The sequence below is a fragment of the Lagopus leucura genome, unplaced genomic scaffold (assembly GCF_019238085.1).
Source record: "Lagopus leucura isolate 7727_CA_CO unplaced genomic scaffold, USGS_WTPT01 Super-Scaffold_100002, whole genome shotgun sequence".
Taxonomy (NCBI): domain Eukaryota; kingdom Metazoa; phylum Chordata; class Aves; order Galliformes; family Phasianidae; genus Lagopus; species Lagopus leucura.
The window spans coordinates 32,557,949-32,571,155 of NW_024962263.1; the positions used below are offsets into that span (position 1 = coordinate 32,557,949).

The window sequence follows — 13,207 nt, forward strand, 5'->3', positions numbered from 1 at the left end:
ATCACTGCACAGAAGTACAACAGAGCCAGAGGGATGTGATGAGATGCTCAGTTACAGCTCCACCCGTTTCAGACTTTCAGTCAGCTTGGTAAATTACCTCTCTGAAATTTGCTGTGTGAGAAAAATGTATTTAATCTTAATGTAGTGGAGCTTAGGATTCAGACATGCTGTTCCACAGCTCACTGAAGTACGTAACAAACATGGGGAGCAACCGCATCAAGCAGTAACATCTGCAGCGCCTACAAGAAGTAAAGCACTGCATGGCTTCAGAACAGGAGCACCATTAAAAGACAGAAGAAAAAGGATTCTGTTTGGGTAGATAACACGTCTCTTTGAACTCTTCAGTGGAGTAAAAGCAAGTGAGGGGAGCATGACAATGTCTGCGCCTTGCCAGCATAACTTCTGCTAAGGATGGGCCTGGTGAACCCCCCTGCAGGAAAAACAAGTGGGGACTGTTTTAGACGTGAGCAGAAAAGAACAGTAAGCTGTTCTGGTGGAATTCCGTAATTAACTGCCAGAAACATTCACTGATGCATAAAATGAAGCACACACAGGCCTCCACCTTTGCACCCAGCTGGGATTTGTTGTTTGTAGTTTTCTGGTAGTTCTGAGCAACAAGAAAACAAATCTGAGGCTCTGAAATACAGATGTAGGCAGATATCTTCAGTGTGTGTGCATTTTTATTATTATTATTATTTTTTAATTAAGCTCCTCCTATAATAAACTGTTCTGATTCTACTAAGAAAAGACAGAAGAGCACCAAGTTTAATGCTCTATCAATTAATCCTTCTGGTGCCCTAACAAAATAGACAACACTTCTTCAGCAAAACTACTGCACATAAATGTGGAATGCACATGCAGAAAGGTAAGTGCTATTCAGGTACGCTGTTACAGGGGCTCAAGCTTTGAAATGCTGCTGGTAAGGTACACATGCAGCAATAATGGATTGGAAACACTCATCTCCAGCAGGAGACCAACAGTACCAGCTTATTGCCAGTTTCTGTCAATTCACTGTGGACCACGAAGGACAGCAGTGGCCCCAGTGCCCCAGATGAGAGCGAGGCAGACACAGGATCTGCAAGCCTCAGTGAGCAGGATGAGCAATTAACCTTTGGCAAGGCATACACCTTGGAACACACTTCTGAGGGCTACACTTACAAAGTTTGTGGACTGTGGGAATTGAAACGTCTTCCCAAGAAAGGAAAGTTAAGTATGCTTTAGTAGACCAGGGCCATTGTGTTGCAGCTCACAACAGCTTTCAATAACATTCTCAGTAAGAAAATTATCACTGTAAAACTTGCAGAGACAAAGCAATTTAATCCGAAGTAGAGAAATGCTAGACCTCAAGCACATACTACAACATCAACATATTTCTGTACTGATGCGCAGTTCTCTTGCTGTCTACACGTGTGTGCTTTTTACCAGTGCAAGCCTCGACTCAAATGACACGCAGGACTTAGTGGGACCCACAGCCATACACTGGGTACCTACTTAGTAACTGTGATGAGCTACATGGTGTGTGGGGAACTCTCCAACTGAAAGCTGTACCATGCACCATGCTTTAGAAGGATTGCAATTTGCTGTCAACTGAGAACAGCGTAATCACCAGAAGCAACAGTATCATGAATGGATGTGCTCCCCTCATCTACTCCTGACTTAATTCAGCTTCTGGGATCTCAATGGATCTGAAAACAAGACAAGAATTCAGGCTCCCAATTAGAAAAGAAGTCAAAAAACAATGGATGGAAAATTTGAGGGTGATGGCAGGAGTACTGGATTACTGGGGAAGAAAAAGGGATTGCTTTGCAGTTGAGTGTAGGTATAAGGAGTGTGTCATAAATAGCAACTGGAGACCAAAGATTGCAGGAGAACAGAAGTGCTATGTACAGTGCTATTGTACAAAAAAGTCATAATTTTCACACACAAGGCTCAAAAATGAATTAAAAATAGCATTCTCCAAAATGTCAGCTTTCCACTGGAATAGGAATATACTTAGAAAAGTCAACTGCACTTTTACATATCAACAACAATGAAGAGATAAGCTGGAATATGACTGTACTGTAATGAGCAATACTTAGATCGATGAGTCAGAAAGCTGGAGCAAACAAACTTGCTTGAGCCATTAGGTTAGAATACAATACAACACAATTTCAGGTGTTCCAGTAAATGACGGTGGAGGATCCAGTAACAAAAAACTGCTGGAAGAAAATTACATTCCTACATGTTTGCTACTGAGCATGAGTGCAGTAACTCTGGCCTCAGGTGAGTGTTGATCAGCACTCTATAAAGAATGCTTGGAACAGAAGTTTAATAACTTCACCAATTACTGAAAGTCATCACTGTGTTCTTTTTATGAACTCACTGATGTCAGTCTAGGCAACTGGAGCATACTTCCATCTGGTGGGTGAAAGATTATTACATTCCTGATTTATCACAGTTACTGCTATAAGCAAAGGGACCAAATAAAGCACGCTGCTGATGTACACCGCAGTCCACATCTAAGTGTATCTCATCTCTAGCTACTGAAATAGTAGCCTTACCTTCTCCATGTCCTCTGTATAACTGTAGCAGCGTAGTTTTTTTTCCGAAATAGCTCTTTTCTTGTTCTTTCTTTTTCTATGATTTGCATCCGAATCTCTAAAGGGATCAGTTCAATATTTGTACTTTGCCACGCAACAGAACATAGTTGGTCATCTGCGTTCCTGGATCCGACTTCACCTGTTTTTTCCAAGTTCAAACTGTCATCAGGAGCAGAACACACTGCTGGATTTCTTGGCCCAGTTCCTGTAGATTCGGTCTCAGTAGACAATAATGGGGAGGTCTTTTTTACTAATTCGTTATTTCCCACATTGTCAGCATCTCCTATGGCACTAACAGCGGCATTTCTGGTGTTTACAAATACTGCTTTGGCACTCCCTGGTCTACTTGAGCCAGCCGGTGAACATCTCTCATCATTCACCTCTTTATGTCTGGATTTCTGCTGATGCCTTTTGCCTTTTGGAACGGCTTCACACCGCTTTGAATTTCTTGCAATTCCACCAGCACAACTGACATTGCACATGACCACTGAAGTTCCTTCACAGTGGCCCCTGTTACCAGATGAAGACTGACTTTGATCTCTTGTTTTTTCCCCAGCACCAGCAGTCCCACAAGCAGAAGCATGCCTTCTGTTACCACGAGCACCATTTGCCTCCAAAGCGTGCTCTTTGTGCTTTTCTCCATTCAGTTCTGTAGCAGCTGCAACCTGATGTTTTGCTTCAATTTTCATTACCTCTTTTGCTTTGCCGCAATGGAAATGGACACAACTTGGCTTGCTTTTGATGTGCTTTCTCAATAATTCTTTAAACAGAGAAATGGAAACAAACATTCAGTCTCTGATCCAGCAAAACAGTTTATTATTCTAATATTCTTTTGCTCATGCACCTTTGAGGCACACTTGAAAAAAAAAAGTAGTAGCAGGAAGAATCAGGAAAGGTAATAGAATCATAGGATGGCCTGGGTTGAAAAGGGCCACAGTGATCATTGAGTTTCAACCCCCTGCTATGTGCAGGGTTGCCAACCAGCAGACCAGGCTGCCCAGAGCCACATCCAGCCTGGTTTTGAATGCCTCCAGGGATGGGGCATCCACAACCTCCTTGGGCAACCTGTTCCGGTGCGTCACCACCCTCTGAGTGAAAAACTTCCTCCTAATATCTAACCCAAACCTCCCCTGTCTCAGTTTAAAGCCATTTCCCCTTGTCCTATCATGATCTACCCTCATAAACAGCAATTCCTCCTCCTGTTTGTAGGCTCCCTTTAAGTACCGGAGCCTTCAAACAGGAGCCTTCTCTTCTCCAAGCTAAACAAGCCCAGTTCCCTCACCCTTTCCTCATAGGAGAGGTGCTCCAGCCCTCTGATGATCTTAGTGGCCCTCCTCTGGACCCGCTCCAAGAGCTCCGTGTCCCTTCTGTACTGGGAGCCCCAGGGCTGGACGCAGTGCTGCAGATGGGGCCTCACAAGAGCTGAGCAGAGGGGGACAATCACCTGCTGGCCATCCCTTTTTTAAGGCAGCCCAGAACACAGTTGGCCTTCCGGGCTGCAAGTAATCATTACCTGATTAACATCTCAAACTTCTTGCGTACCGTTCTACATGTCTCTCTCTCTTGCACCAAATTTGAATTAGATACCTAACAAAGTTCAAAGAGGAATTTACCTTCCTGAATAAAGTGGTCTTTTCCACAGATATAAGCTCACCACATGGCAAAAGAATGCAGCTGCAGTAACACACCTGCTAGTTCCAGTGACAACACCCTAACAGACTGTCATTGTTTCCAGCTTATTTGCTGACCTTCTGCTCTATCCACCTTGTATCCCAGCACACCATGACAATGTAACTGACTCAGGAAATCCTGAGGGCTTGGCTGTCATTACTTCCCTTGATTTCCTAAATGAAACTTTGAAGTCCTTCCCATTTTTCCCTTATTGCAAGACGACTTTTCCCAGTTTCCAAGGCCACAATAGGAAAGTTAATCAGGTATGATTATTGCTTCCAAACACTCTTGTGAGAATGATGTGGCAGCCAGACTAGAGTGTAAATGCCTGGATTAAACAAAACCTGGTAAAACCATGCTATACTTATCCTCACTTTAACACCTTTTCAGTACACTCTCTTGTCTGGGTAGCTGAATGTGGCAGAATAACAGTTTATACAGAAGGAATTCACGATTATTATAATTGATGCCTCTGACAGGGAAGATTTATCATGGTGACAGGACTGTATGGCCAGAGAGGCTATTCTAACTTATATAAAGATTGTCATATAGCCCTGTATATGTTGTAAGACAGGGAGAAAAACACTACTGTATGATCTGTTTTAATCTATTATTTGTTCAAGCAATTATTACCTCATTTAATCCTGTTTTTTCCTCAACTTCCAGAGTGCAGAAGTAAATTCCCCCTCTCTCACTACAACAGTGGATGAGATGATTTAAAAAATGTGCTGCTACAATTTGAAAAAAGTGCCTTTTAACAACAAAATTTCTTAGGGCATAATTCCACTCCCAATGAAGCCAAGTACAAAATTACCAGTACCATCAATACTGTCAGTACAATACATCAATACAACAATCAATACATCAGTAAAGGGCTGACATTCAGTTCACGTGTATGAAATTTCCAGCACTGTCACAGAACTGTTTTGATCTTTCAAAAAGTCAGTCTTTACAGTTGTGAGGAAAAAAGAACGCAGCCTTTGTCATTCTTAACTCACCCAAAATTGCTACCTGATTTGTAAATGTGGGATGTAGAATTCTCACTTTTATTTCATCCCTAGAACATGTAAGTCATTAAAGAAGTGTGTGCAAAACTTCCCAGTCTGAACAACTGGCTCACTGTAGAAGTGAGATGAGAAGATCATTTAAGAATTCTAGATCACCTTCTGAGGTTGAAATAAACTTTCATAGATGCAAAGAAACAGTGTTGAGCACAGAGCTAGAAAAATTACTTACAATTAAGGAAACTGCAGCTGCAAATGAGATAACGCACATAGGAAAGATTTCAGAATGGAGAGGAGAATGGATCAGAACAGAGCCACCAGCTAAACTACAGCTTTCACATTCTGTGAGTAAGCGTAAAACATTTAGCTTCAGCTGTTGAAGAGCTTTCCAAAGTGCCAGCCCACGGGATCTAAGTTTATATTTAATTCCACTAAAATTTCCAGTGAAGTCCATTGAAGTTTTTTTTACCACATGAGGATTGACTGTGACACCTCATGAAAAGCGGGTAAAAAACTTCATGAGTCGATTCGTACCGCATCAACTTCACTGGCATCAATGAGTAACCAGATTCGAGTAAACACAGCACAGCACTCCATTTCAAACACAGACATTTTTGACTGGACTCTGAAGGAGCTTTCTTTATAACCTGAACCTGTTCTCACTGCATAAGTAGACACGTTACCATGCGTTTTCAGAAGAACCTTGTGTCAAGATTTCTGTTCTCATTGTGCTCCACATTGTCACAGGGAAGACAATGTAAAATGGTGAAGAAAATCGTAACTCTACCTCTGGAGAAATTATATTCTTCTTTTATATATATATATAAGAATAAATAAATAAATGAATAAAACCAGAAAATCTCCAGACAATGGCCCATGTTAGTTAAAAATTTACTTATAAATCATCAACATGGAAAAATTATTCTGGCATAGCTGCTTCAGGAAATCTCCAACCTCAGGGAAGCCTTTAAGGCAAAAGTTCAAGCTATGAGCTACTGGCATTTACTGCTGGTTTGAACTCCCCAGGTATATGGGAAAAGTCATGTATACAGCTGAACACAAATGTGCTTTTTTCAAACGTAAGTAACACTGTAAGAATCCTATGCAGGAGATTTGGCAAGTTCTATCCTGATCTCTGAAGTCTCTTTGACCTTATACTCCATGTATCCTACATACTTCTTCTACCTTCAGGCCATCACTTCACTCCAGCACTGTATTTGTTCCAATAAATGCTGGGAGTCTGACTGATGAAACGTAGTTTCCATTGGTAAAAGCAATGGAAAATTTCAGCAAAGAATGGATATTGGAGTCAATAAAAGAAAAAGCTGTTCGTTCTTCCTTTATAATTTCTCCATCTTTCTTTTTCTCTTTTCCCCTCACTCTAACCCTCCAGAACCCTTTCCTTCTCCTGTTTCATCTCCTCAGCTATCAGTTTCTCCTCATTATATGTCCATTATAACTATTCATTTTTCTTTGGTAACCACCATTTCCGATTACTCCTAATTTCAAGTGTTTTCCTTTGCAAATCTGGTTTTACTACGTTGTTGTTTCATATGTACACGGATAAAGCTTGCTAGCATTTTTAACATCTCTATCATGTTTATCATAATAATGACATTTAAAGTTCTTAAAGAATATATTAGGATAAGATAGATGTCTGCCTTTATTACAACACAGACAAGTGTTCTGTTCATCAAGACATTTCCATGTAAAAGGAAAATAAATCCAAGAAAAGCTCTTTGACTTTCTTTTCCTTTGGATTACAGTGAAATTCCAAGTAGCAGTAATTTTATGCCTGAAAAGGAGTTCCTGCAGCTTAGCTTAAACAAACAACTTATCCAACTTTTACTTCTAATGACAGCAGAGATGCTTTAACATGGCCAATTTTGCTATAACTGGTTGCAGTCAGAACTGATTGAAATATTGCTAAAGTGTGTATCTTGTGAAACTAATACAGATATGGTCAAGAAATTATCATAAAGTGAGGATGTATTTATAGAAATAGTAAAAGAGTGTACTGTACCAGGGCAAATAAAGTAACATAAGGAAGTCAGACACACTTCAATGAACAGCTTCATTTCTCAAAAAATATCCTAGTACGCTCTCAAAAAGACAACTCTGGAGGCAAATCATAGGAGAAATCTGCCATGGAGAACGAAGCTGCCTTCTGTACACTAGAGATCTGCCTTTGAAGAAATTCTACCCTCATCTGTTTTTAAATGAGTTACAATTCTCTATTAAGAATCCTTCAAGAATCCTACAGATACATCAAATATCTTTGCTCTCTTTTTTCCTAAACAATGTGGCTAATAGCCAGAACATCTCCTGACATCCCATTCTCATGTATTTTAGGTACTGTTACAGTCACTGTGCATACCGATGTCTCTGACTACCCAACATGACTGAACACATGCAAAAAAAAGAATCCATGCCTAGCTTCATCCTATATAAATTGTTTAAATAATGAAAGAACAATTAATACAAAAGAGTAAAACATGTTCTACACACAAAACCTCCCCAGACACATTCAAAAAAGACACACAACTATCACACCAACTATCAATGATTACAAACCTTGCCTGATGTTATGACCTTCACTCTGTGGCTCTGAAGACAGGCAGCTCTCCTTTGGTGACCCTTTGCTGCGACAAGCCTTAGGGGAACCTCTACTGTTTCTCCCTAGTTGAATTTGAGAAGCCTTGACAGAGAGAGGTCTCTTATTCTGTAGATCAATTTGTTTATTAGATAACTGCAATGTGCTGGAAGTCTCTCGATCTGCTGCGCTCGGTTGTACTCGAAACTTATTTTGCTCTACATTCTGCATTCCTTTCTGTAGGCTGGCTTCTTTTCTTTTACTTTCTTCTTCACGTTTCCTGTAATTATAGTAAAGACCATAAGAATTTCAAAGACAAAATCTTGGGAGCACATACCTAACTTGTAGACAATCATCTCCAGAAACCTGACACAGCCACAATGAAATGCTGTGTCTTTTTTGTGAGAAATGGTTATTGGTTACACGGAAGTGTCTTAGCTTGATCCAAAATAGCAACTGACTTTTAGCTTGAGTTTAATGAAGGTTAAGTCCTTAGTAGGCAGTTTCTTGTTCGTTTTGCAGCAGTTGAAATTTAAAACACTCCCTAGTTTAAAATGACGTAAATTTGGTTTTTGTTAGAAAAAAAGAGATCCTTTTGATTTTTTTAAAGAGAAAAGCAGATCCTCTTTTATTTTAAACCACAGAAAAGAATACCAACAAAAATACTTGAAAAAGCCATCCAAAGACAAGAAACATGATGCTAATAAGGATGGTTTGAATTAGTAATGAACCACGCTCTAACACAGGTAGAAATGCAATGAACTGTATTTATCTGAAAGTCAGAACATTTCATAGAGGACTTGTCATCCGTATTGATTCTATGTTGTACTCAATACAATTACAAACCAACTCAAACTAGGTATGTTATTAACTTGCTGTTGTATGTTTATCATTGATACATAATTAAAGAGCTTATTTTACACAAATGGATTGTATGCTACACAAATGATAAATACGGAAAATATGAGAAGCGAATTAAAAAATTTTGTGCAGATATTTTACCCTCACAACTGTGGTGTTTGGTTCCCAAAAATGAAAGTAGTCACGTATCTCTTAAATAGTGTAGATATAAAAAAGGATTTTGGACAAGGATGGGAAAGGCACATCTGTTCAATAATGTTTTGCAGCCTATTTTGAAATGCAATGGAACGTCATTACACTTTAGCTTTTTCAATCTTTTTCCTGCAAAGCAGAATAAACCCAATAACAGGCAGCAAGCACTACATATCTACCTACCACTGAACTTGTTTTTATAAATTAAGCACTGGTTATAAGATGAAGTGACACTTTTCCTGTTGGAACAGACAGCTGGTAAATGTCGTATCATGTAGCTGCCTGATATTTTAACTTGCTTCCAATGCTACAACACAGTTTGCAGACTATTGACACATTAGCTCACAGCACAGCATATGACAGGTTAGTTATGCAGCATGCCATCCTCAGTTCCTGTGAGTCGTATCAATGCCAGTGTATGTCATTTCAGTGTGATATGCCAGGGAGAAGCCTTAACTTTATCTGTCAGTACTATCTTATCAAGTTCTCGCTGCAGAAGAAACTGATTGAACTTTGTACCTGAAAAGCTGTTAATTGATCTGAAAAATACACTCCTGGCAGTCTGAGGTTCAGTATTCCCCACGGCACAGAAAAAAGCGGTTAGTTTCAAATAATATCGGCATTCCGCAAATAGGCCATGTGGGGATGTCTGCCTTGTGTACAGTATGGATCTCATTGCCATTAGATCTGATAAATCAGATCTTAGTATTCACAAAACAGCCATTTTTGTTTTCCTCACAACAACCAAGCCATCTATTACCAGTACCCTCCATTTAGGGTGACAGAAAATGTGAGCCAAGGCTGCGATACAGAAGGAAGCCAGAGTGGCCCGCACTCTGGGAATAGCAGATTAACTCAAAACAGCATCAGCAACAAACCAGTCGTAAAGTTATTGGAATGCCACAGAACAGAAATCGAGAAGTAAAAGGTTGTTTGTTGTTTTTTTTTAAGGGGTGCTAATTTTTCAGATGAAACTGATGAAATAATAAAAGGAAGGGATTTCAAACCTCCCAACTCATAGACCACCATGCTCATCAACATTGAGCTTAGCTGATTAATAGTTATCTGAATACTTACAAACCTCCCCACAGGGTGTGCTTTAGTTAATGAAAAATTCAGTTTGTTTTACAGTAAAATATATTATTAAAAAAAAAAATAAAAAAATCAGGTTTTATTATTGCCTAAGTTAAGAGACTAGGTTTCATTAGCAGGTAAGGGAAGCACACAAGTTTCTAACTTCACAGATCTCATTTATTCTCAGGAAGGTCCAGTAACTCATCAGGATCCAAACTTGGACTCTAAAGTTAGACAACTACAGCTACAGTGATAATATACTAAAATTGTCCACATTAATTGCAACAGAATTCTGTCCTTAGGAGTCATAAATTTGTATTGCATTGCAAAAAGTGATAGAGCAGAAATTAAGGTTTTGGCATCTGCAAAGGAACAGTTTCAGCCTTAAGCATTTGTGAAGACACAGAGATGCTTTGATTTTTTAATTCTGCTAAAATGAATTCAATCATTTCCATTCTGTTAACAATGCTTTGATCTATCTACTCTGTGGAGGACATTTTAAGTTTAGAGCATGTCAATATGCCCAGAGAACATACGGATAGAGTTATCCTTGCACAAGTTGTTACTTTAAAAAACACAACTGCAGATATACATCATCAGCTGTGATTCTACCACAGTTGAGGCTTTATCTTGACCAAGGAGTTATATTTCCTGTTGTATAAATAGCTGTCTCTTGTTAACATGGTCTCGTGTGTTTTAAAAACAATGTGTAGAGCTGTGCATTTGTCCTTACCTGACCTCCTATTGTTCACTCAGTTATTTCTCATCTACATTAACACATTCTAAATTAGAATTCAGCATATTTGCAGTCTTCTGCATCTTGGTACTACTTACAAATCTAGCATTTTAATTCCTAAGTTAAAATACTGCACTGTATGAGATTCTAATCAATATATACTTCCAGTTTAAGGTTGAACCATTATGAACTACACTGCATATGTTCTTCTAAGCAGTTTTTCACCACATAGACAAGGTTTAATTCAAGTTACATTGCCCTGATTTACTAACGAAATGTATGAAAACTTCAGGCAAATTTTAACGGCAGCTACTATTTCTCCATGGCCACAAAATTTGTTATTATTGGTACAAAAGGAAATCTCATTGAATCGATACAATTTGTTTTAGCAAAGTCAAGACTGCTATTAATTTTTGTTTTGTGATGTTTCTGACACACAGAAATAACACAATTACTTAATTCCCGTATAAGAAAGGTATGGAGTTACTGAAATGAGTCCTGGAAAAGAACGCAGAGACGCTCAAGGGACTGAAACATCTTTCATGAGAAGAAGCTGAGAGAGTAGGGAGTGCTCAGCCTGGAGAAGACAAGATTCAGGGAACAGATTGCCCAGAGAGACTGTGGAGCCTTTGTTTGCAGAGGTATTAAAAACCAGACAGGACAGGTCCTGGGGCAACCTGGGCTAGCTGACTCTGTTTGAACAGGGGAGGGGATAGAATATATGATCTGAAGAGTTCCATTCCAATCTTGATAATCCTGCGATTCTTTCGCTCTTTGACAAAGCAGGCATTCTGCTAATCTCACAGATACTGTAGCCCAGCAAGTCCCACACAGATTTTAAAGGCAACAATTTTAAGATTATTTCAGCTTCAGTTTCCTAAATAGCACAGGATGAACTTTATCAGGCTAAAATGATCTGAAATCATCTAATTCATCCACTTACCCTCTAAACTGTTCTTTTAGTATTTTAGCCTGCTTCTCTGCCTTCTGTTTCTAGTGTGAATTTCATCTGCTATTGAACATCATTTGACATCTAATGAAGACCGAAACAAGCAAAACAAACACTTCAGTCTTTTGAGTATCACCTATGGATCAATACTTTCTTTTTTCCTCCTTTTACTGTGCTTACAATCATTTCTTGTGATATACCACATCTCTTACTAGTTGCTCTTCTTTTGTGTTTCACTTTAATTGTATCACTGTATGTTATCTCCATCCCTCTTCTTCAGCAATGGCATTAACTTTCCAGTATGTGCTTTCCCTTCTCAGGTTGCTGAAAAGCTCATTATTTTCTCTCTTTGCCCAGCATGCAGCCTTGCCTCCAGTTTTCTGATGAATCGCAATCTGCTTGCACACTCTTGCCCCTTGGAAAATTCTTCTCATTTTACTGAAAGCTACTGAATTGACTGTTTCATTTTCTTGATGCTCTTCTCTTCTTATATATGACTTATTTACTCTTTTTCACTTTCATCCAAGTTCCTATTCATATTCTTAGTCTCAAGCAGTTGCTACCAAGTGGCCGGAATCAAATCCAGAAGTCTTTGTTAAAATAGAGAAGTAAAAGTTCAGGAACTTATTCTGAGAAATTCAGAAGGAAGATGAACAAGTGATGAATGAATTCTGAAGTTCTTTCAGACCTCAATATGCTGGAAATGGTTTCTTCTGAATATGATTTAAACTCTTTATGACTAAACTGTATGACTTCATACGACTAAACTCTTCTCTAATTAAAGACAAACTCTAAGACTGTTTTCTAAAACAAAAGCCTCTTTCTGAAAAAGGTTAAAAAGTCCAACATCTTACCCCTATGTAGACTGAAATTTGTGGTTTTGAAATATGTCCTTCCTAGATCACTTCTGTGCTACTCTGCCGAAGCAATGTTTCACTCCTGGCAAGTTCTCCATACAGTATGGAATACATGTTGGAAGGGATCTCAAGAAACATGAAGACCAACATTCTGCTCAAATAAAGGCCAGCTGGGAGGTAAGATGAGGATCTTCAGAGATGTATGCAGTCAGATCTTGAAAATCTTTAAGAATGGAAACTGCATCCTCTCTTCGAGCAACCTGTTCCAGTGCTTGACTGTTGATGAAATGCTTGACTTATGATGAAAAACTTAGTCCATATTTTGTCAAAATCTCATCATCTCAGCTTCTGTCTATTACTTATTTCCTAGGGACTAAAGTGAGGCCAAGTAGTTCCCCAGATTGTTCTTCTGGCTCTTGTAGAAATTCCATACGTTTACTTTCTTCCCATCACTGCGGAAATTTTCCTGATTTCTGTGACCTTTCCAAGATGCTTGATAGTGGTCTTTTAAGAACACCAGTCAGCTCTCTCAGCACACTTAAATGTAGCTCATCTGGTCTCATGGACTTGTCTAGGTTGAGTTCTCTTAAGCAATCCCTGACTTAGTCCCTATTCATTTCTGGCAGCTCTCCTCCTTCTTGAACCATTCTCTAAGCACAGGGGTCTTGGGAGACCTTGGGGAAGACTGCAG

The 13,207-nt window shown here is 39.2% G+C and overlaps 1 protein-coding gene across 1 annotated transcript in view; it reads right to left on the minus strand.

Annotated features, from left to right (window-relative positions):
- The window catches only part of INVS (inversin), an 89,786-nt gene that overhangs the window by 6,242 nt on the left and 70,337 nt on the right, over window positions 1-13,207 (minus strand). Inside the window, exons 13-14 of the mRNA XM_042869477.1 lie at window positions 7,829-8,127; window positions 2,541-3,339 (exon numbers count right to left, since the gene is read on the minus strand). Of these exons, the coding sequence (XP_042725411.1) occupies window positions 2,541-3,339; window positions 7,829-8,127 (1,098 nt within the window). The remainder of the gene's footprint in view (window positions 1-2,540; window positions 3,340-7,828; window positions 8,128-13,207) is intronic.